The following is a 23,654-nucleotide window of genomic DNA, read 5'->3' on the forward strand; positions in this document are numbered from 1 at the left end:
GAGTAACACGTAACTGAAAAAGTTATTAGAGACCTAATATAAATAGTCTGATCTTGACTTCTCTTTTTGTCTCTTATAGATTCTCTTCTTTATAATGCAAGTATTTAATATTAATGTAAACAGCTGATTTACTAATCATTTCTTTATTCATTCTTTCGCTTCTGATGGATTCACTTTTATTATTAATTATTGTCTCATTTTGTTGTCTGAAATTATCCTTTTTATCAGTGTGCGAATAATTTGTGAATAAAGTGCAAAGGATGGAATACCAGTACCTTTCAAAGAAGGAGGGAATGCAGAGTTTCTTGAGCGGGTAGAAAGGATGTCGGTCTTTTTGAGCCAATCAATTTTGCATTCATTCAGTTACACGTACTCTCTTTCTTTTTTCTATATGTTTATCGCGTATCACAGGGCACTCACTAAATATCCAATTCTAGTACAGAGTTTATCAACAGGTAACAGTAGGATACCCACTTCTTCTTCTTTACTCATAGTCATGCTTAGCTGTTTTATTTGGTACAGGTAACAAAAAGAAAGAGGCAGACTAAGTGAGAAGGAGAGAGGAATGAGTTCTTTTATTTGCAAATAGGCGATGTCATTGCACAACAAGTGATTGAAAAAAGAGGTTGGACCGAACACGACTTTATGCGTACGACTAGGATGACAGTATTTGGTGGTATTTTTGCTGGGCCTATCTTGAGCAACTGGTACAGATTTATCGACAAAAGAGTAACCACACAATCACCATCCAAAGGTAACTTTTGTCAATGATTAATAAGTGAGAAATTAAGCTTTTGTTGTATAGCCTTGTTTTACAAGGTTGCATGCGATCAATTTATATTTGCTCCTTTTTTCATTGGAGGTAAATGGAATATATGTATCAGCTTATTTTGACACACATCGTCATAGCCTTTTTCGTGGGTCAAGGGTTATTTGAAGGAAAGTCAATGACAAAAATACAGGAAAAGTTATACAATGGATATACGACAGCCCTTATTGGTAATTATAAGGTAAATGATATAAATAGGATCGAGTTTATTCTTTTTTTTTTTTTGACATTATATTAAAGATATGGCCAGCTGTTCAAATATTTAATTTTTATTTTACGCCATTAAACTATCGCTTAATGGTTACAAACATTGTCGCTTTAGGATGGAATTCATATCTATCCACTATTAATCAAAGAAGTGATCATTAAGCTATATTCGTGATACCAGCTCCATCAATTTCAGGAACCCCCACTTTGATATTCTTGTAATGAATAACCCCTCTAGCCTTCACCTAAACAAATGATCAGTAAAAAAAAAAAAGATAAAAGCAAATATAATAAAATACCTTTCCACCTAAAAGACCAATACAAGTGCCGCCTGGAGAAGTAACACCCTTTAATGCATTTCGTGCTGCATCTGTGTCAACGGCTGGTTTCACTCTGTTTTCACAGATGGGACAAGAGTATTTGGCTGATTCATCGTCGCAGAGCATTTGATATCGCGCAGGAGACAACGACTCATCACATCGTGTATGCACCCAATGATCGCACGTATCACAAGCAACCATTTCGTTATCCTCTTCATCATTTTCTTCTTCCGAATAAGTCTTTAGACAGACAGGACAGAATCTGTCTTCATTAAAGTCAGTAATACAGGATCGACAATAGGTTGCAAGATACACTGGATATTTGTGCTTGTCGTCTTTAGGTGCCGTTGCATGTGTATACTGACATTCGTCCTTCATGCCTTGCTCACTACAGCCATGACATTTAGCACACAACTGACATAGCCACTCTCCTAGTGTAATAGCTGTTAATCACACGTCCATCTATTCTTTTTTTTTCTTTTACCTTCGGGTATATGTTCAACCTCTGGCGTGCAGCATCTTGTATGCCAGCCTCTGTCACAACCATCACAAATCATCAATGTGGATTCGTCGCCTACAGTCTTACAAACAGCACATATCTTACATTCTGGGCAGAGCCATGCGTATGATTCCACGGCAGCGACTTGTTTGGGCGTGGTTAAATTAGCACATATAGGGTGGTACTTTCTTGTACAGTTCGAACATTTCACTAGTGCCTCTGGATCTGTTATGCGTTCTTTTTTCGCTGTTGTGTACAGCGTGTCTGCTGCAGCGACTTGGTGACAATCTGTACATGTGTTACCTAAATAATTGGCTGCTGGAGGAGGAGGAGCTTTTGCAGTTTCTGCCATTGATTTTGGTGCATTTGAATGTAACTGACAGAACTGGCCAGGATGATTTACAGGACGTCCGCATGTTTGTGTTAATGAAATTTTGAAGGAACATGCACCTACAGATTGTTGCATAGGTTGCTGTGGTTGCTGAGGTATTGGCTGCTGCATCTATATAGAATATTTAGCACGTAACAAAAATTAATGACAAACTAGCTTACGTTCATAGAAGGCGCTGGTTGTGCAGTCGTCATCCTTTGTTGTTGTTGTTGTTGCTGTGGATGTGGTTGGGCATTAGGCGGGATATAGACATTGGGCGTAGGTCTCGCAGGAGCTGGTTGTCTTCGAGGATCTGCAAACTGGTTCACTGTATGATAGACCACACCAAGATAATATTGCTGTGCTGACAACGACTGTGCCGTATCAAATATGATGTTGGGTTCAGGTATTTTCGGTATTGGATAATTAAAGCGTGCCTGATGTCTACATAAAAAAAAAGTTAATTGAATTTCACTATAAAAAGAGACGTAGATCTACATTGGGAAAGCATATTGAAATTGTCCATCCATAATCGCCAAGGGATAATTTTCATCAGCACCCTCTTTAGTGGACACGATAGGTGGTTTTTCTTGCAGTGCATTACTAATACTATTTCGTTCTTCTTCAGGCAAAGTCTTCAACGCTTCGTCTAGGTTATAGTCCAATATATCTTTACCTACTCCACGAAAGCCTGCATGGTTGTCATCTGAAACTGATCTATATTCAATTACACTTTCTTGATTATAGTCCTTGTCTTTGATAAATTCAAACCGACATGACCGTGGTTGATATCCCAGTGGCACTTGGTTTACATCAGAATGAATATCGTAAAATGATGATCTTGTCGTACGTCGTTCTTGCAACTGAGCGTTAAATCCTCTCGTTGCCAAAGCGGCATGATATATCCAATTTCTATTATCCAATGCTGCTTCATTAAAATGATATTCATGGTGGCCGATTGTATTCATTTCATTCACTTCGTCTAGTGGCTGTTGGTTGTCTTCTTCCATCTCTTGTCTATTTTCAAAATAGTCATCCACTACGCGTTTTCCATTTTTTACAACTTTGGATCCAAATCGCTTGAACACTGAGCGAGCTGTTACTACTGCTACTTCTCTACCCTTAAACCAAGCTACTAACAATCCCATTTTCACTAGCATGTTCTTTTCCTCTTCACTAATTCGTACACGTTTTAACGTTGGGTTTCTTTGAAAGAATAGATAGCTGTCACGATATCCCAACAGTTTTGAAGGATCCATAGCCAACATAAGCTCTTGGTCACCGTATTCTGGCAGCTTGAACGTTGGTACTTTATATTCACGACCTATTTTTTTTTTGTTATACATAATGAGACAACACATAAAGTATACAATTTTTACCACCAAGCAATTTGCCATTTTTGTCAATCTTGGTTTCTCCTACTTCATCATTTTCTGAAAGTTCATCCTCATTTTCTTGTTCTAACTTTAAGGGACTTTTTTCGCGTCGACGTTTTGCATCATAATCTAATGGTTCAATGAATTATTATAAATCAAACAGAAAAAAGCTAGTCTTTTACCTGTACTGCTGGCTCTTGAACTGAATCTTTTAGGTGAAGCAGGTGGTGATGTAGCAGGTGGTCTTCCTCTTTTACGCTTCACTTCTACTTTATATATAGATCTGGTTGAGCAACTCTTTTCTTTTTTTATGCTACATTGTACCTTTTGGTGACATTTATTATTTAATATAGAAAAGAAAAATATCCAGCGTTTTCAGCAGCAATTGTTCAAACAGAAAGAATGCCAAAAACAGTCACAGATCAGAGATTATTTCATGATTAAAAAAATATACAGTGAAGCAATCTTCCACTTGTAAAAATAATACAATTCAATCATATTGAAACGAACAGAACTCATGGAAAATAAATAACCACTGCCTTCCTAGTATAGACCTGATGACCATTAGTACCCCTTATATAATGGACCGTTATCGAAAAGTAATAAAAATTTTCTTTTGGACACGAAAATCACCTGTCTTTTTGTTCAAGTTAATTGTATGCTTAAAATTTAATCTTATAGTCAAGAGGATTGTAATTAAAATAGAAATATTAAGTCACAAAAATACTAAGATCGTATATAACACACTATAGACACATAATTTATTTTAAAAAAATGTTAAGTCCACACTTTTATACAAAGAAAAATAAACATATCTAATTAAAGGATAAATTAGTAAAGGATACATATTAAATAAATAATTAAGTATGGCGTTATTATGTACATATATGATCAGATAGGGGCGAAAGTATTTTTCGTCAACATTCGAAGGGTAGTAAGTCCTTGTCTGTTGAACTATGCCAGTTTACTTATTCATCCTGTGCATAAGGGGGAAAATGTGTGTCCCCTAGGTATGTACACAACTAAACCAATAAAATAAAAACTATACTTTACCTTTTATTCTCTACATCAAGTAGGAAAAGAGAACAAGATGATTGTCTGACGTGATGACGCTCTTTTTAAAGTGTCTCTGAGTTACAAAAAAAAAAATTTTTGTACTGTTACCTTTTGTTGTAAGCGTGACCGTTTAATTAAGTTGTGGCTGACTGCTTCTTCAATCAATGAAATATATCAAAGAGATTATTTATGTCTTTTAACAATAGTTTCAACTCTAGATTTACACTTGAAATATTTGTGTTGATATTACAACATGAAATAAAACGCATAGAACATGCAACACGTGTGAAGTTTAGAGTCCACTTTTTTGGGTCTTTGAAATAAAATATATTACTGTGAGTTTGGACCAAAAATACCACTACAACTGGATATCAAAGATAAATGCTATTATAATATAAATCGAAAACTTTTTTTTAGCTATAGATCTAAGCATGTCTATACGTTTGGTTATTGTTGAGGAAAACAATGGAATACAACTTTTCTTTATGCTGTACCTTGACTTTGACCCAAAATGCAGTTGTGACTGGCATTTCTTTTTTCTATAGCTAAAATTTGCCCCTTGATTTATAAAGTCTCTTGCCCTGTCAGATTTTATTCATGTTTCGCTGTTTGGTTAGATCTAGCAGACGATTATCATTGATCAGCCAAAGACACACTCGAGTTCAAAACATATTTAAAACTTATACACCAATGACTGATCTGATAACACATATACCCACTTCCGAGCTATCCACTTGCACACCAGCTTTACGCAACCAACCCGTATCTAAAATAGAAAACTATGATCCAACTACTTACAAGACACTTGCTTTCTATAAATTTCATGACTTTACTCAGCCTCAACTAGAAGAACTTCGAGAAAAACTATTGATCGACCTTGGTGAACTTGGCATCGTTGGAAGAATTTATATTTCAAAAGAAGGCATTAACGCTCAGATGGCTTGTCCTGAAGAGTGTCTGCCAAAGCTTCAAGAATATGTAGAAAAGAGCATTAAGCCTTTGGTGGGAGGAGACTTGATGGATTTGAATTTGGGAACAGAGCACGGTAAGAGATCTTTCCGTGCTTTGCATGTCCGTATTCGCAAACAGGTAAGAATGGATTCAAACATGTGAAACACGGTCTGACAGGTTATTTTCACTCTATAGCTTATCGTCGACGGCCTAGACCCTTCTTCTTACAATCTTAATAATGTGCCTTCTCATCTTTCACCGGCTGAATGGCATGAGAAGCTCAGCACATATGAAAAGCAGCATGGAAAGAAGCCCATCTTGATCGATATGCGAAACCACTACGAGAGCAACATTGGATTTTTTGAAGGTGCCATCCGCCCCGACGCAGATACTTATAAAGATTGCATTAAAGCCATGAACGAAATCTGCGCTGAAGTTCCAAGGGATGAAGAAATATTCATGTACTGCACTGGCGGTATTCGATGCACAAAGGCAGGTGCCATTTTACAATCTGCATCAGGGTTCAAAAAAGTGCATCTAGTCGATGGCGGTATCACTGCATATGGCCGATGGATCGCAGAGCAAGAGGATAAAGAATCACTTTTCAAAGGCAAGAACTTCACATTTGATGCACGTATGGGCGAAAAGATTACAGATGATGTCTTTGGTAAATGCCAAATCTGTGGACAACCATGCAATAGATACCAAAACTGCTCTCACTCCTCTTGCAACATCTTGATGCTCTGCTGTCCAAGTTGTTCTGCACAGTTCTTGAATACTTGTGCACGCTTAAAATGCTATGATACCGTTCATGAATTTGTGAACAGCGCGTCAGAACTCTTCAAGCCAGACGGACCTGTCATGGTGAATGGTGTACGAGCCTTTGTAAAGCAGGGAGAAAAGAATATGGACAAAGAATCAAGCCGTGTTGTTATCGGTAAGCAAGGAGTCAAATGTGATAATGAACATAATCGCCGTATTCGTGCTATCGAAGTCCTGGGCGAGCCTGGCGAAGTGTTGAAAGAATGGGCAAAGGCTGGTAGAGATTTGCCACCAAAACCTGATGTAACAATGAACAGTGAAATTTAATGCTTTATGCTGTCTTTTACTGAATTTTAAAAATTACCACTGGATCATTTTCTTGTTTGCTTCATTTTATATAGTATTTAGCTGTAGATGAGCACCTTTGTATATGAAGCTTTGTTCATTAAGTAGTACACGAATACGATCAATACATTGATTTTTTTTTATTTTTATTTTTTTTTTTTTTTTTCACGTTGTTTGGTTGATTGATATGCATGAGTCTTTTCTTCTTAGGCTCCAGTATCACAATTTATCTAGTCCTGCTTGAAAAAATATTGCTTATAGTACGTCATAAAATTTAGACTCACTACTCTGTGTTTGTTGTACCTTGTTTTTGTTTTTGAAACATTACAGTCATTAAGCAAAGTGTTACTTAAAAGAACGTTGCCTTTTATGAAAACATTGAGGACACAAAAGTCTTATTTGGACATATACTTTCTATTGAAGAGGTTACATAAATGTCTCAAACGACATGTAAGCAATCAAAGTAGAACTATTAGCGTACAACGATGGATACGCGCTTTCATTTTCTATAAAGAATTGTAGTATAATGAAATCAGTTTATCAACTATCGACTTACACAAGTTTATTACTACCAAAGAGTAGCATGATCATGAACACAAACTCAAGAACACTCAATTTAGTTTAAAGTCTGTATACCCTAAAATTACCTAAAGTTTATACATCACCGAAAAGAATTTCCCTAGATACCGTGAGAGAAGATGTACGCTTACTATAGATTGCTTTTACTTTTGTAATGTGTTTAAATGCAGTAGAAATAACAGAGCTACATTTATGATCTTTACTATATTTTTGACATTATTAAATAGGAAGAAGAAATAAATACTGAGAATCTCTGATGAGGAATTTAATTCCGTATCCTGAACGTGTCAAATATGGGACTTTTAACTTGGAACGCTGCAGATTATGGTTTATAAACATATACACGTCTTGATTTCTTGGTTAAGCGAGAGCTAATAACGCAGAAAAAAACCAAACAACATAATGAAAGTATCGCTTTATATAAAGTAAAAAATTCAAACTATAGTAAATCCACATAGAAAACAGAGGTGGAATACATAGGTCTACAATACTCTCAAAATCAATAGTAAAATAAAGATGAAGCAGTGTTACATCTATAATCTCTAACATGGACTTATTGTTTATCTTTAGCTGCATAATTAAACTTTTAAGCATGTGTATGTGAGTAAAATGATGTTTGAGCAACACAAGGCGTAATACACGAAATAAAATGTCAAAATGCTGTTACTCTACTACAGATACTTGCCACCTGTATACATACTTTATTCTTTAGCTACTATATCATTACAACTGTAAGTATTTCTTATTATGTCAGCGTGCTTCACTCTTTTGCGTTTAGTAGCTTTTAAATAAAGCGTCTATTTTCTAACGCTTGACTATTAACCCCAGCATATGGTCAGTTGTATACAAACAAAGCGGAACGAAGAGTTACTATATGGTCATATGTGTGATAAAAGTAGTAATAGACAATAAGATACAGTAAGACTGAATTAATTCTTTTATTTTATAAAGAGTGATTCTTATTTATACTATTCAAGTTTACTGTGGAATTATAGTTGACGTGGGTCTAACAGTTGTTCTGGGATAGAGTAGCTTAAATAAGGGTTTCCTGGTTTTACTGCTGTGATATCTGAATCAAGAAATGATGTTATATACTAATAAGTGTTATTGTAAGGGTAATTTCCTTAGTTTTAATAAGCGTGAATTATGTTCGGATGACAATATGGCAGATTGATTTACCGAGCTTAAAAGGTATATATAAGGAGGCATTTCTTTCATCGTTACCATCATACACACAAACTCAATATGAAATCTATAATCGCTGTTGTTCTCCTTGCTGCAAACTTATTGGTTGCCAATGCCGAGCCTGATTGTTTCAAAACCATAAGGCAAGGTGCTGCTACTGTTGAATTGGGAGTTTATACGCAACAATGCGCTACGATCAGTTATAGTGGTGGTGTTATCACCAGTGATGTCAAGTACACTTGCTGTGGCCCTAGCGGCTGGATTCGCATAAACTATGCTGATTGGGAGAAACTTCGTAGTGATGGTAAACTGGATGGACTTAGATATCAAAGACCTGACCTCGCTTTCCGCAAAATGGATGGCACTAACCCAATCACTATCTCTGCAGAACAATATCTCCCTTAGTTTGGAATATGTAGTTGTTATGCAAGCCATTAATAAAAACCTTTTTACTTCGTTTACCAAATCAATTGAAATAATACCTGTTGGATGTTTCATCAAAAGTTAATTTCTTAACATTGAAACAAAATGGCATCTTTTCTTTTTGCTGCACTTCTCGAACAAATTCTCGCTTCTACTCTTTTACCACTTCTTATATATGAACGCAGTTTCAGTGATGTTGTCCTAGCCTATTACAACAGCCATCTGTAATAATGGGCCTCAATAGATTGTAGCTTACAAAGTAAGCACCGCTTATTGTTGTATACTCTATGTTATATTCGGCTATTTGTTGTAACTATATCATCCGATCTGCAGCCTCGAGCACTTTTTGGTCTTGGCCTTATATCAGTTTATTTAATAAACACAAAATTTAGTCTTTTGAAAAGTGTATATATTGTGGGAATATAAAAGTAATAATAGACAATAAGATACAGTAAGACTGAATTAATTCTTTTATTTGCTAAAGAGTAGTTCTTATTTATACTATTCAAGTTTACTGTGGAATTATAGTTGACGTGGGTCTAACAGTTGTCCTGGGGTAGAGTAGCTTAATTAAGGGTTTCCTGGTTTTACTGCTGTGATATCTGAATCAAAAAATGATGTTATATACTAATAAGTGTTATTGTAAGGGTAATTTCCTTAGTTTTAATAAGCGTGAATTATGTTTGGATATGACATATATGTAAAAAAAGGTATATTTTATAACAAAAATTCAGTTTGGTTAACAACGAGAAATAGGAGCTGTGGGCTCACTTTCTGCTGTCCATAGTCCAATTGTTATATAAGAAGTGTAAAGCATACAAGCTACACCAAATGCAATAATAATCATATCCACAGCCTTACTCGCCCAAGATTTAGCCACCGCCTTGTAGTGGAACAGAGGTGGGAACAAGAAGCAGAGTGGAATACAAAATACTGATCCGATCAAGGATACAAACTTGTCAAGATCTCCAGAACCAGCAATCGCAATAGCAGCACAAAGTAAGACAGTAGCAAATCTCAACATATTTTTTTGCCACTTTACAATTGGGTTGTATTTACCAGACTTGGAAAAGAGTCCCGTTTCGACAATACGAATGGCAGGGAAGAGCTGTAAGGGAATGGAAAGACAGATGGCAATGGCGTATAGACCTTGAATCGCATTCACAGTCGGAGTCACTGGTAGATTTAGCAAGATGACTGTCTGTACCTTGTCGCCAAAGGCCAGATAGGAGAGTAAGCCGACAGATATGAATAAGGCGGTAATGAATAGCATAGTCCAAGACAAGACCTTGGGGAATTTTTTTGGGTCTTTCATAGATTCAGTAATAGGAATGACTAGGCAGATATACAGATTAGCTGTGCTGTATATTGGAGAAATCGTTCGTTATCTTTTTTTACTTACTTAAACCAACGCCTTCAAAAGTAAACACGGCTGTACCAATAAACATTGGAAAAGATGAAGGATTGATGATCCATTCGACATTGCCAACGCCCTTGAGGGCTAAGGTAAAAGTATCATAATAATACAGATACACCAAACCTATCAATATGAAGGCGTCTGCAATCAATGCTGTGAATGACAATTTTTGAATCTTTCTGATCATAGCCAAGGGCACATAGATTGCAACCTGACCCAGAATGAGATGTTGGAGAGGGATGGTTGTTTCACAGTGTGTAATAGCTTGAACCATTGCCTGTATACTTTGTGCTACAAATACCATATAGGCACAAACAAAGCCGATCTACGGAAGAAAATACGATCAGCGTTTCCGAATAGCATTCATTGTCACACAAAATTTACCTGAGATGTAGTAATGGCTACCAAGACAAGCATTCGCATGGAATTACCAAACAGGATACCTCCGATATCGCCAAAGGAGGCAGGTATCTTGTTACGTGTCTCTACCAAAAGTAAGAAGCAATAGAGTGTGATGGCTGCAATAAATGATAGGAAAACAGTCGAGAAGACCAAGCCACCGTTAAAATATCTATGGCAACAAATTTAGCCCTCGCCTGACACTATCTCTATATTTATAATAAACGCACGCTTTGGGTAAAAACATGACGCCTGTACCAATAAAGGACTTGAGAAGTAAAAAGACAGCCTTAGCTGGGGTTGCGGTTCCTTGTACTGCATTTGCTCGTGCCTGCTTCAGTAATCTCGTGCTTTCATCCATCTCTTCTTCTTCTTCGACACGACCCTGCCATCGATTTCTTCTCTCCTCCTCTTCATCGCTATCTAAACCTTCTTCATCACTTAAATCCTCACCACCAAAGTGACCATACAGGGCCAGGAAATCGACAAATGAGCTCGTTACCCACATTGGCGGCTTTTTACCCTTCTTGGCCGCCTTTCTAAACACAAAATGACGGCGGAATCCTCCGGGGTCTTTGAGATTGGCCAGAGCAGGGTCTGACGGCTGGTGAGGGACGACCATCATCGATTGAGACCGTTTCTTACGAGCGAGTTGTTCCTGTTCGACCGATTCTGTCCATTTATAGATATCATGTGTGATCGCCCCACCTGGGAGCTTGTGTATGCTGTGTGCTTCGTCATCTTCGCTATGGACACTAGGATGAGCTGAAGGTGGACGAAGATGTGAGCCAGAAGGCGATGTGGATACCAAATGACGTCTGACAGCTCTGGCCACTTCTTCATCAGGCATGTCTACCGTCAGAGTGTCTCCATAAGGAGAATGAGGTCTAGATGGATCATGAGGATGCGTACTACCATAGGTTCTATGTGACCGTATGCTTCTCGCTGGGGAAGTACCAAAGGGTACAGATGAACCAAGTTTAGCTATAGATTCTGCACGGTCAAAGGAACCAACATGATCGTCTATATCATCACCACCGTTCCTTTTTTTGGCGTTTACTGGTAAAGGGCTTGACATTTTCCAATACACACACAAAAAGTAAAAGTAGAAAAAAAAGAGAAAGAAAAAGATCGGCGGAGAAGGGATCGTAATTGCAACAAGACTATTGGTGTGTTCAACTCCTTTACTCTTGATTGGACCTACAGCGTTTCCATATCAAATTGTCGGATTTCAAAATTTCACTTGTCGCATCTTTGAATTCGTAGAAACAGTGACAAAAGTGCAATTCAACCAAGGTACGAATGGGGGCACATGAAAGATCATGAATTTTTTCTCAGGAACTGTATTTTCATTGATGAGTCTGGTTTTCATAAAAATATGAACCTTTGTGGTGCATGAGTTCTCAAGGAGGTGAAGCATCCATTGTTAAAATTGAAAACACCTACGATTAATCATCATCTGTTTTTTTTGAAAGAAACTCTTAATATCATGGATAACTTTGAGTATATGCACGACTCTTTTCTGGTCATGGATATCACTCCTATACATAAACGAGTTGATGTTCAAAACTTGGTTGAAAGGTGCATGTATATACTTGCCAGTTTATTCCCCTGATACAACAATTTTAGCTGGTAGCTAAGAGTAAACTCAGGAGAAGAAGAAGCATTTGCAAGATCGCATTACCGAAGATTACAATAAGATTTCTCAAAAAGCGTTTCCACAGTAAGTCACAACTGAGGAAAAGGTAGTGTTATTATTCGCGATCGGATAATTATCGTCATCAGCGAGAGACGTGAGCATCGAATATTAAAGATACCAAAAAAAAAAGAAAGAAAGAAATGAAGATCAGATATAGTAAATAACACCATGTTCAACATTACCTTTAGTGTCAGCGCATGCACCAAGGTAGTATCAACTTTGTTATATCTTGACGATTGCCTCCAGCTTATTTTTCCGTATGGACAATATCCAATTACTCTTCTAACAGCATATATCTCAAAATAAAAATACTTATTTAGGATTTAGCATTGAATTAGCAGTGTTGAAGAACTTGAACAAGTATTTACTCTATATAACCTGCGAGTCTTGATAAAGAAAAGGGAAAAGCTTATTTTAATGAATAATTTTCATAAATTGGCATGAGCGCAAATGTAAAGAAAACAGCCCACGAGACCAGCAACCAGAACATAAAGAAGGCGATGTAGATGTACTTTTTCTTATCTCTAAGTTGCATACCCACATACTTCAAACTTGTTTCTTTTTGCTCTTTTTCACACGCATCCACGCACTGATCAAGCCTTTTTTCACGTTCCGCTTTGTTTATCTGAAGCCAGCTACGAAGAACGAAGCGATCCAGTAGCCAAAAGGTAGCAGCGATAAAGATGGAAAGGACAGCTAAGAAAAGATAGAATATCATGACACCAGTATATTCGTTTTGGAGGTCATAGTTATCGTCATCAGGATCACCGTCATGATATGTGAGATCTTGAACATAGCCTACTAGTACAGAAACAATCGTGGTGCCAATATTGTTGGCGCACTTGTGTAGTCCCATGCCTGTACCAGAGAGTTCGTGTGGAAGCAGTAATGAAGTGGAACTCAGGAGAGATACTGGGCCTAGGGCTAAAGCAAGTGAAAATAGGATCATACCGACGGCTGGCGTAACCCAAGTATAACTAAGGAGTACCATAGAGACTAACAGAATGATGGTAGCAAAGAATACTATATAAAAAAAGGTCAATGATACTGTAGATGTTTAAACAAGAAAGCATACATATTGTCAGGCGTTGGCCATATTTATGCACAAGGATACCTAGGATTGGAGTAACGACGATAGGAACTACCTGAGTCAAACTACTTTGGTACTTTAAAAGAGGTCAGTCTTATTCTTTTTACAAGCAATGAACTCAACTTACACCAGCCAAGACAAAGTCAGTATCGTAACGAAATTCAATGTACTCACTATATCATAAGGTTAGATAATGTGTGCCATACATCGGAATAAAACTTACGTTGCAACATCATCAAAGCTACTAAGAACACTAGACATAACCAGTTGAACAAGGGGCACCATCCAGAATATACCTGGAATATGCAACAGTACAGAATAGGACCATTTGAACGGTTGTTTCTTTTTATAATGAAGACTCGATTTATTCGACTGTACTTCTCTCCCTGTCACGGTAGCCCATCCTTTTTGCCAAAGGACGAACCAGTAGATGGAATTGGCCAGTGCACCCAAAGCACAAAACATGGTAGCAATATGGATCGAACTCGCATAGGATCCTGTTGCGTTGTAAATAGGATATGCCACCATTTTAGCCACCCATTTGGTTAATCGGGCAATAGAAAGCATGACGCCGATGATAACAGTGACTTCTTTATCCCGGAACCAGCGGGAAATAAGGCCCTCCTGCATCGTTACGATCATTCCTCCACCGAGGCCATAGATAATTTGACCGGTCATCATACAAGAATAGCTAGAGATAGTGGCACCAATAGAGACTAGAATGCTTCCAAGTAGAATAATGATGCTTACGATAAATGTTGAACGTACAGAACCTATGCTATGAGCGTCGTCTATGAGAGAACCTGCCACGAGCGGTAAAACGGTATTTACAAGTGTAACGGAGGATAGTAAAATACTAAATTGGGTATTATTGATTTGCATTTCCTGGGTGTGATGTCGGTATTAGCATAAATAAAGGAAAGAAAGTGTATATATTACCTGCTTTAATGTTGTCTTTAATGTTCCAACCGTTGCTTCCAGATAATGACAACCCACTATATGGATCTTATAAGCCAACAAGAGATGATGTATGGTATTTTATTTTTATACCCGGTAATGAAAATAAACAGAGCAGTACTAGTGTCTTCATTTTCCAAGTCACTTGTTCGTCTTCATGATGATTTGATATTGAATGATGTGAGACTAGTTCATTATCTGTGCATTCTATTTTATCTGCCTTTTCTTCAATGACAGACATGATTTAATATATAATATAAAAATATATAAAAAAAAAAAGAAAAAAAGAAAAGAAAATTTAGAACTGATGGACTGATGATATCCGATCCTTTTTTCCGTTCAAAGCTTTTATTTGTTACTTCTTTGTATTTTTATTAATTATTTAGATCAATTAGGCGATGAGAATGACGTTGTTTTTCATTCAGTCATCAATTCAGCTTTCTCTTTCTCTCTTTACTTCTTTTCAATCCTGTTACTTTTTGTATTTCTGAGTACAGTGTGACTTTACCCTATTTTCCAAATAAAACAATAGTTTAAACGGAGTTTGCCCTTGCTGTTGTCTCTAAAGGGACGTTTTTTTTAAAAAAAAAATATACAGAAAAAAACAAGCAAAACGAAAAAGGGTACAAAGAGCAAAAAAAAAAAAAAAAGAAAAAAAGAAGGCTCAATAGGCCTAAATATAACGCACAAATGAGAGAAGTGAAGTATAAGCATTTTCTAATTGAAAATTTTTTTTATTGAGCAATTTGCAGATATAAATCTGTGCTTACCAAATCAATTACACATTGCCTTTTTTGGTATTTAGAAACTCTTGATGTGAAAGTGAGGGAACACCACTATGAACTTTGAGATGCATTGTCCATCTCGTCAATTTCTTCCATCGTAATGAATTTTTTCTAGTAGATATGTATTATCATATTCAAATTGAGAGTCATTAAGCAAGCTCGGTGGTCAACCTTATATGCTTCTATAGCCTATTTTTGATATAGTCTTCATTTGCTAGGTGTGTTAAAGTTCATTATTTTCCTCGATTACAAAGTGCTAAAAAGCGTGAATTATACTTTTTCTACATCACATGCTCGTCAGGTTTCTGAAATAAAGACAAAAGGGTACGATGTGTATTATTCTCTTGGCGAAAAAGGCTAATAGTTTTCTTATAGTGAGGTTTAAACTCTATATGAAATAATTCATGTAATTTTTCTATTTTGGGAAATTTATGTAAATCATTTATTTTAGTTCCCCTTCCCTTTCTTTTTGCAAACAGCAATGAGGATAAATGTTGCCTTGAGTTTATCTCAACTTTCACTATTAGTGCTTGCGAGCGAGGTCAAGAATATAGTGATATTTGGTGATTCGAATTCAGGTAGCTTATATAAAAAAAAAAATACATGTTAAAAAAGAATACTCATCTCGTTTAAAGATGTTGGTAATGGTCAGCGTTGGTGTAATGGTCCGTTATGGAATGAATATTTAGCTTCTTCTTGGAATGCCACACTTTATAATTTTGCATACAGTGGATCAGTATGCGATAATAACATGTACCCAAAGACAAAACAATATATACCAAGCTTTAAAGATCAAGTTGAAGGATATTATAAACTTGAGTTAAATTTAAATTCATCCGAGACTGTTTATGGTGTTTGGTTTGGTCTCCATGACATCAATAAAATGTCAAAGAAAAAAGGTAAGTTTAAATAGAGCTCTATTATGTTCAATAATAATAATCATAGAATAGAGGTTGACTTTAAACAGATTGCAGAATGTATCGGTCAACAGCTGGTAAATAGTGTATGCTTAGGTAAATACATAACCTAATAGCCTTCTATTAGAGGTCGATCAACAAAGTATTTCAAGCAAACAAGTTTATCATCTTCAACATACCACCACTTGAATATATGCCATACTATTTAAACACCGACCAAGCAACTGAGAAAAATCAAGCAGCCGTAGAGATAAATAAATTGTTGGAAAAGGATATTGCAAATCTTAATAGACACCATCACGCATTGGAGATGGACCTTGTAGATATAAATTCGCTTGTTAACGACATTATAGTAAATCCAGCATTATTCAACTACAAACAAACATCTATTCCTATTACCTCCGATTGTACTGACTGTCCTGATGATCATGAGTACCTTTGGTGGGATCATACACATTTTTCAACAGGTAAAATAATATAATTATAGGTACACTATACTATAAATAGATCATAGAACTTACAGCAAAATAGCTTTCCATAAAACGATAGCAACAAGTATTATTGAGTCAGCATCATTCACACCGAGAGTAAACATAACAAAGGAGCCAACTGTTCATTCAAGGACATATGAAATCAGACCGTCAAAGGGGATCATTGAAGGGTTAGTAAAGGAATACGATCAATCAAAGAACAAACTGAACATGACCTATGAGACAATATTAGAAGAAGATATTTATTATATAACACAAACTTATGCTAATAATCAGCAATACTATTTATTTTTATTCCTTCTGTTTATGATAGCTGTCATTGGTTATTTAAAGCTATACAAAAGAATGAAATATGTACTCTTTCAAAATAATCAAGAAACATAAAATAAACCATAGTGCTCTTTATATTCAATTGTTCGCTTGAATAGGAAAAATACAGATTATATGTTATAAAAGTTGGGCTTGAGTACACTTTTATATAAATAAGTCAATTCAAAACAGGTAAAGAACAGGCTTGCAATTATACTTCTCTTGAATACTTTAGGCTTATAAACACTTGTTTTTACGCGTTAAAATAGCAGAAGTCAAGGCACACAAAAATTATATAACTCTCTCTTTCTTCTTTTCTCTCGTATATCGTCTATATTTTATGCTTCAAGAACAGTACTTTTATCAGGCCAACAATAGGCCAGAACAAAGCAATATGTCATATGACGCTTATACCTATCAAACACAGCCATCAGTGCCAGTTTACATTTCTGATGATGCATGTGATGATCTCTCTACTACTCTCACTCCTCAAGCCCATGTCGATATTGTGGATCAAATCGAGACTGAAGGGTATGACGAATCGCCCTTTTCGCTGGTAGAAATGCTTCGTCATTTTCCTGACTTGCCCTTGTTTATCTCTCACCCAAGCTTTTCTCAATTTTCGCGTCTTTGGATAGACTTTCAAAAGCACATCATGATGGCCAAGGAGCCCCAGTATCGGACAACGGTTCAAGCTTGGCTCCAATATAGCATTCTGCAAGCACACTACTTGATGTGCTCCATCATCAGGTCGCACTCTCAGGCAGCTTGCAACCCCAAGACGCTCCCCCGTAGCATGTTCTCTGCCGTCCGTCGATTGAAGGATCAGATGGAAGTAATGCACCAAGTTCTCCAGATTATTGAAAATGGCCGTGTCTGGTTCGATCAGAGTCCGCTGGAGGCCATTGCTCCCTTGGTAGAAGCCGTAGTGAAGATTAAGCAAGAAGTCAGTCAATTTAAGCTGGACCCCTACGCATTACCTATTTTTCAAAACAACTTGATAGTCAGGGTTCCCGTCAGTGAAGTATCTGACCAAGATCTAGCAGAGCAGGCCATGGATACGTTCTCGCTCTTGTCTCTCGAGTCAACCTGTTTGGATCCTGTCAAGCAAGAAAATCGTTTGGCTGGCGACTCGAGTCCAGCTTTTTACATTCCGCACCATGTGAACGATGCCCAGTTCCCCCATATTGAACCCTCTTGGGTTCACTTTTGGTCTTCAGCACCTGTTACGCCTTCGGTTGAACAACAAAGTCAGCACCAGCCATTCATTTCACTTCCAGCTACCCCCACGTGGTCCGAAGATCAGTCTTTATTCATTCATCCTGGACTTACTGGTGATTCTTCAAATGATCTATCACTTATGAGTAACGTATCTGAAGAAGACAATTATAAGCAAGACGTAAAGGAGGAAATGAGTGATGAAGAATATGAACTAGAAAAAGAAGAGGAAGACGACGACTATGATTATAGCGATGATGACGACGATGATGAAGACTATGTGGTCCCTGCAGATGACGATGATTATGGTTATCGAAAAAGGACAAGGGAAGCTTCCAAGAAAGGCAAAAACTCTAGCTCTTCTCGATCGCGTCGTCAGTCCTCTGAATCAAAGCACACAAGAAGAACTGCTACGTCCTATGATGCTCAAACTACTCATTATCTAAAGTCTATCTTCTTTGACATTTACAGTGTTAGAGATAAACTGACGAAAGAACAGCGTAAACAAGTTCAAAAAGAAACGGGATTAAAGCCTAGGAACATCACCTACTGGTTCTCAAACCACAAGCGTCGATTTCAAAACTCTTTGCTTGTCTTCAAAAAGACTGTTCAGGAAAGTAATGGTAAGGTCAAGACATATGACGACTTTTTGAAATGGAGAAGGGACCGTGGATTATCTGAAGATATTTTAGAAAACGAATAAAGTTGTTTCATCCCTCAAATAGACTTTTTCATAGGTCAAGATTGACAGTGCATCATGTGAGATAATGGATCATTTCTTGATATTTCATTGGTAGAAATTATCTTTTGTTAGCTTGAAGCTACTAATGAATCCAGAGAGTGTGTGTTCAAGATGATCCTTTACGATTGGGAAAATAATGGAGTAGCTTATAACATAGTGTTTATCGTCCCGCCCCCTTAATTTGGCTTCCCCTTAAGTAAATTACGATTCACCTCCTTTTTTTTCTTTCTTTCTTTTCTTTTTCTTATTTTCAATAGAAATGTATCATTTACCACTCTCTGTACGATTTGCTTTGGTACCGATTGCTATGATAGGCATATATACCATTCAACTGGAGACTGAATTGCTTAATGTATTTGCAAATGAAGTCTATCAGCGATGGCTCCTGCTCTCTCTATATTTTGGTTCCGCTGCTTCCGTTTTCTGTCTTGTCGCTTGGCAACACATTCAGACACCTCTCAAGTTTATGTATTCGTGCTTCTTTAAGCCCTTGGGTGAACATGGTCATAACCTACAAGGCAGACTGGAATCGTTTTATCAAGATCAAGCTAAAAGTAAACAAAACAGTGACAGAAGGGGGTGCGTTTGTAACTAACATTTCATAGTTTACGATCATTCTCGTGGAGCACTTTTGAGAGGGCGTAAGACGATGTTAAAGCTCTCTGCTGCACAATTAAAGGAGCAAATTGCCTCAGGCATGATGAACAAGAAACCTATCTGGATTGATCTTGGCGGTGGAACAGGTAAGTTCGTAATCGGGTCGAGTGAGAGGTTTTTAAAATTGTATCGTCCAGGCTGGAACATCGAAACCATGAATGATTATTTCCCTATCGATCAATTTGAAAAAGTAATCCTTGTTGACCTGACACCATCGCTCTGTGCAGTAGCAGCAGAACGTTTTGAAAAGAAGGGATGGAAGAATGTGGTGGTTCTATGTGAAGATGCAGCTAGCTTTCAAGTGCCTGGCGATGAAGGATCGTTAGAAGGACGTGTTGGGTTAGTCACCGTATCATACGCCTGTAAGTTTATTATAAAACCTTCGTGATCGGTTGTTCTTATCGTATTCTTTAAGTATCTATGATGGATCATTTTTACCCTGTAGTCGATCGTATACAATCCTTGCTATCACCCGAGGGTGTCGTAGGTGTCGTTGATTTTTACGTCTCTGGTCGATCACGTGCACCTGCTGAAAGCTGGTCACCTCAACAAAACAGACAGTGTAACTGGTTCACAAGACATTTCTGGCATGCCTGGTTTGAACTAGACCATATCCACCTATATCCTGGTCGTCGAGATTATTTGGAATACAAGTTTGGTACGATCAAATCCCTCAACCGTCGAAACCATTTCATTATTCCTTACCTGATCCAGATGCCCTACTATATCTGGTTAGGCTGCTCCAACGCTCGCCAAGCCGAATTATCAAGTCTTGTCGAAATGTCTGATGACACGGATAGTGTGGCCAGTGGTCGATCTTCTGTCCAAAGTCAACAAAATCAAATGGTCAAGCGTGGCTCATTTAGTTATCAAAATAAGCAATGGAGATTGGATTATGACCCTTACTTACCTTGTCATACCCAGTTTAGATCTTACATTTACGCATTTACCTGGGAGGATCCACGTGTTGATTTGGAGTACCTCAATATCTCAAGCCAAGATGTTATGTTTGTGATCACATCTGCAGGTGATAACGCTCTCGAGTATGCTTTAAAGGCACAACCCAAACGAATCCACTGTATTGATATGAATCCCTGTCAAGTAAGTTTTGTTTGGCATAAATGAAAGCATAAAACTTATCGCTTTTATAGAACCATTTGTTGGAACTCAAGCTTGCAGGTATCACCAGCTTGGAATACCAAGATTTCTGGCGAATGTTTGGTGATGGCTATAATCCTCGTTTCTCTGTCTTACTACATGAAACGCTCTCACCTCATCTAAGTTCATATGCTTTTCAATACTGGTCTCATCATTCAGACCGTTTCAATCACAAGTTTTACAAGACGGGATACTCTGGTTTAGCCTTATCTATTCTCGAATGGTGGATTCGTATGCAAGGACTAGGTGATGCAGTGAATGCTATGGTATCTGCTGATACGATTAAAGAGCAAAAGTCAATTTGGGAAAACACGATAAAGCCTGCTATCTTTTCACCCATGCTTCAAAAGGTGTTACATAACCCAATGTTCATGTGGAACGCATTAGGAGGTAAACAATAGCAGATAGAGAAAGTACAGTGTAATAACGTCTTCTGCAGTACCCATAAATCAGATGAACATGTTCCTTAAAGAAAGCACTTGCCAAGAGTATATTGAAAATACCTTGGATCCTATTCCGTCTCATTCACTTTTCAAGGACGATCAGTACTTTTACTATCTCTGCTTGAAGCAGCGTTATAGTCACACATCTTGTCCTTCTTATCTTACAAAGGAAGGATTCAACACTCTAAAGGTAAAAATAACGCTCATATGATGTTGGATCATATACTTATCTTTACTTTTAGACCTCTGGAGCATTAAACGCATTCCGCTTGCATACAGAATCTATCCTGGATGCACTCAAAGGCATGTCCAATGATTATCTGACACGACTTGTGGTCATGGATCATATGGACTGGTTTGATCCTAATGAATGCCAAGAATTAGAAAACGAAATCATGGAAATGAAACGCGTGTTACAGCCGGGAGGTCAAGTCTACTGGCGCAGTGCAGGAACAAGGCCATGGTATAATGAGTTGTTTATGAAATATAGCTTTACTGTAGAGCCTCTGGCTATTCGCCGTCCTGGTCAAGTCATTGATCGCGTTAATATGTATGCTAGTTTTTATAGGGCAACAAAGATTGTTTAATGTATCATAATAACATCTCCCCTCCTTCCAGTAAAATAATAATAATAATAAATATGTATTTCTTTCTTTATTTTTACCATCCTTTGACTGGTACCCATACATCAATAACTGTATCGTTTCCTTCTTCAATAACAACGTAATACAGATGACAAGCACAGGTAAGGCAACAATGATTGGGTACAACGTGAACGATTTGTCCAATGTGAAGGCTCGAGAAGAGCTCTTGATCGATATCAGTGATTATACCATGTTCTTGAGAGACTTTTGAGACTGTGGCTACTGGCTTTTTATGTTTAAGGTCCAACAAGACATACCCAAATCCTCCCTGTGGAGCAGTGTCCTTGGAGAGAGCCAGTCCACCAGCATCAATAAGAATGCTATGACGGTTGGGGTATTTACTGGCGACGCGGCCCATGACTGAAACTGCAACATCATCTAATGTGCCTAGCGTCGTAGACACCTGTTGCCTATCTAGAAAAGCATATGCACCTGCATGCACTTCAGTAATGCCCTGCAAGATATTCTTGATCCTTGCATCATCCATGAATCTGATGATCGCCTTTACAGTAGGAGTGGCGCCTATTGAAATCGTCTTTATAGTAATACCATGTTGCTCAAATCGGTTTCGGAAGGCACGAGCAGAATTGCACTCGTTTTCGAGGTACTCTAGAGCTGCGTTTGCTGTCTGAGATGCATAAGAGTGGCCTGCATGGCTATAAATACCGAGAAAATTGACATGTTCAGAAGCCTGAAGTCGTCTAGCCAATTCAATCGACTCTTCTTGATCCACTGGAATGCCGGCGCGTCTAATCTTAATTTTAGAAAAATACATAGGAAAACTAGCTCTAGTATTTACCCGTATCCACAGTCAATCTTTAAGAACACATTGGCCTTTAAACTTTCATTTCTCAATCGACAATAAGACTCGAGTGCGTCCAATGTAGAGGAATTATCTGTATCGCGGCATTAGCTTTAAAACACTTTTCTTTAGTCTCTGACTTTTACCAATAAAGATTTGAAAAGATGTGACCTTTCTCGAAAGTTTGAACAGGTCATCGAATTTGTCTGGTGTGATAGGAAAGCCCAATAAGACCTTGATGGTCAAATCATGAGTTATGCGTGTATAATAAGATTGCAGACATCATGATATATGTACCTGCTTAAGGAGTTGATCCTTTACTAGGTCAGACTCGATCATGAAATAAGCCTCTGCCAGTGTAGAAACAACTATAGCATCTGATTTTGCGCCCTCCAATTGTATTCTGGCCGCTTCTACTGTCTTATTTAAATTAAGTCATATTCAATACTGAAAACAAAAGGGAGTTTACCTTGTGTGTTTTGACATGAATACGGATATTAGTGTTTAGCTCAGTGTGAATTTTACCCAACTGCTGACAGTTTCTTTCGAGTATTGCCTTGTCGATAACTAAAGACGGGGTACGAAGTTCAGAAAGCTTCTTGCCAATCATGTTATTCTTAAGACTCTGTCTCCATTCAGAGAGATAGGGTGTGATATTCGTCACTGTTTGTTGTTCCATGGTAAAAAATAAAATGGGAAAAAGAAGGGTAAAAAGTTGACTCATATCTGTTAAATATTAAAGTCACGGATGGGATTAGAGTTTGTGAATTTAAACGAGCCCCTCTTTTCCCATATTTAGGTTTTTTAGTTCTATTGCTCCTGTCATGCAATGATTTTCTCTTCAGCAGAGAGAGCGCGTTTCTTTCAGTCACTGTTTAAGTATTAATCATATGATCTTCTTTTAAATGATCTTTTTGATGTATTATATCCTCTTTATGTTTGATATATTCAGTTCTTTGATCTAATATTCTCTTGGGAAATAAAATATTTTAGTGTTCATCATGCCAGCTCTGTGCGGCCATTG

The 23,654-nt window shown here is 37.4% G+C and overlaps 10 protein-coding genes across 10 annotated transcripts; 6 read left to right on the plus strand and 4 right to left on the minus strand.

Moving 5' to 3' along the window:
• Positions 1 to 231: 231 nt before the first annotated feature.
• RHIMIDRAFT_273068 (uncharacterized protein) lies at positions 232 to 1,333 on the plus strand. Its single transcript, XM_023612358.1, has 6 exons — positions 232 to 455; positions 505 to 522; positions 590 to 754; positions 806 to 862; positions 910 to 1,010; positions 1,070 to 1,333. The coding sequence occupies exons 1-6, from the start codon at positions 392 to 394 to the stop codon at positions 1,196 to 1,198; spliced, it is 534 nt and encodes a 177-aa protein (XP_023469336.1). The 5' UTR covers positions 232 to 391; the 3' UTR covers positions 1,199 to 1,333.
• RHIMIDRAFT_289988 (uncharacterized protein) lies at positions 1,195 to 3,938 on the minus strand (the record flags this gene model as incomplete). The annotated part of the gene is made up of 8 exons (XM_023613694.1): positions 1,195 to 1,281; positions 1,336 to 1,787; positions 1,841 to 2,357; positions 2,408 to 2,669; positions 2,724 to 3,549; positions 3,605 to 3,730; positions 3,784 to 3,867; positions 3,926 to 3,938. 8 exons carry the CDS (start codon positions 3,936 to 3,938, stop codon positions 1,195 to 1,197), a joined length of 2,367 nt encoding a protein of 788 aa, XP_023469337.1.
• Positions 3,939 to 5,347: 1,409 nt separating this feature from the next.
• On the plus strand, positions 5,348 to 6,697 carry RHIMIDRAFT_248763 (Rhodanese-like protein; the record flags this gene model as incomplete). Its single annotated transcript, XM_023610557.1, has 2 exons — positions 5,348 to 5,746; positions 5,804 to 6,697. 2 exons carry the CDS (start codon positions 5,348 to 5,350, stop codon positions 6,695 to 6,697), a joined length of 1,293 nt encoding a protein of 430 aa, XP_023469338.1.
• Positions 6,698 to 8,332: 1,635 nt separating this feature from the next.
• On the plus strand, positions 8,333 to 9,028 carry RHIMIDRAFT_289990 (uncharacterized protein). Its single transcript, XM_023613695.1, has 2 exons — positions 8,333 to 8,409; positions 8,486 to 9,028. Exon 2 carries the CDS (start codon positions 8,540 to 8,542, stop codon positions 8,882 to 8,884), a length of 345 nt encoding a protein of 114 aa, XP_023469339.1. The 5' UTR covers positions 8,333 to 8,409; positions 8,486 to 8,539; the 3' UTR covers positions 8,885 to 9,028.
• A 530-nt stretch (positions 9,029 to 9,558) lies between these two features.
• On the minus strand, positions 9,559 to 11,846 carry RHIMIDRAFT_273075 (uncharacterized protein). Its single transcript, XM_023612359.1, has 4 exons — positions 10,949 to 11,846; positions 10,704 to 10,890; positions 10,305 to 10,644; positions 9,559 to 10,237 (listed from the first exon to the last, which is right to left on the minus strand). Exons 1-4 carry the CDS (start codon positions 11,794 to 11,796, stop codon positions 9,642 to 9,644), a joined length of 1,971 nt encoding a protein of 656 aa, XP_023469340.1. The 5' UTR covers positions 11,797 to 11,846; the 3' UTR covers positions 9,559 to 9,641.
• A 971-nt stretch (positions 11,847 to 12,817) lies between these two features.
• Positions 12,818 to 14,728, minus strand: RHIMIDRAFT_311603 (MFS general substrate transporter). The gene is made up of 6 exons (XM_023614741.1): positions 14,558 to 14,728; positions 14,447 to 14,502; positions 13,731 to 14,392; positions 13,635 to 13,680; positions 13,493 to 13,583; positions 12,818 to 13,440 (listed from the first exon to the last, which is right to left on the minus strand). The coding sequence occupies exons 1-6, from the start codon at positions 14,703 to 14,705 to the stop codon at positions 12,827 to 12,829; spliced, it is 1,617 nt and encodes a 538-aa protein (XP_023469341.1). The 5' UTR covers positions 14,706 to 14,728; the 3' UTR covers positions 12,818 to 12,826.
• Positions 14,729 to 15,490: 762 nt separating this feature from the next.
• Positions 15,491 to 17,235, plus strand: RHIMIDRAFT_273092 (uncharacterized protein). Its single transcript, XM_023612361.1, has 5 exons — positions 15,491 to 15,827; positions 15,885 to 16,148; positions 16,200 to 16,243; positions 16,294 to 16,633; positions 16,698 to 17,235. The coding sequence occupies exons 1-5, from the start codon at positions 15,731 to 15,733 to the stop codon at positions 17,039 to 17,041; spliced, it is 1,089 nt and encodes a 362-aa protein (XP_023469342.1). The 5' UTR covers positions 15,491 to 15,730; the 3' UTR covers positions 17,042 to 17,235.
• Positions 17,236 to 17,238: 3 nt separating this feature from the next.
• RHIMIDRAFT_273096 (uncharacterized protein) lies at positions 17,239 to 19,097 on the plus strand. Its single transcript, XM_023612362.1, has one exon. The coding sequence runs from the start codon at positions 17,361 to 17,363 to the stop codon at positions 18,885 to 18,887; it is 1,527 nt and encodes a 508-aa protein (XP_023469343.1). The 5' UTR covers positions 17,239 to 17,360; the 3' UTR covers positions 18,888 to 19,097.
• A 136-nt stretch (positions 19,098 to 19,233) lies between these two features.
• Positions 19,234 to 21,771, plus strand: RHIMIDRAFT_198593 (uncharacterized protein; the record flags this gene model as incomplete). The annotated part of the gene is made up of 7 exons (XM_023606301.1): positions 19,234 to 19,480; positions 19,532 to 19,669; positions 19,721 to 19,945; positions 19,999 to 20,684; positions 20,735 to 21,131; positions 21,181 to 21,374; positions 21,427 to 21,771. 7 exons carry the CDS (start codon positions 19,234 to 19,236, stop codon positions 21,769 to 21,771), a joined length of 2,232 nt encoding a protein of 743 aa, XP_023469344.1.
• Positions 21,772 to 21,844: 73 nt separating this feature from the next.
• RHIMIDRAFT_234977 (uncharacterized protein) lies at positions 21,845 to 23,309 on the minus strand (the record flags this gene model as incomplete). Its single annotated transcript, XM_023608268.1, has 5 exons — positions 21,845 to 22,577; positions 22,628 to 22,724; positions 22,777 to 22,864; positions 22,928 to 23,050; positions 23,100 to 23,309. The coding sequence occupies 5 exons, from the start codon at positions 23,307 to 23,309 to the stop codon at positions 21,845 to 21,847; spliced, it is 1,251 nt and encodes a 416-aa protein (XP_023469345.1).
• Between the last annotated feature and the right edge of the window lie 345 nt (positions 23,310 to 23,654).

Source organism: Rhizopus microsporus, assembly GCF_002708625.1.
Source record: "Rhizopus microsporus ATCC 52813 unplaced genomic scaffold scaffold_3, whole genome shotgun sequence".
NCBI lineage: Eukaryota > Fungi > Mucoromycota > Mucoromycetes > Mucorales > Rhizopodaceae > Rhizopus > Rhizopus microsporus.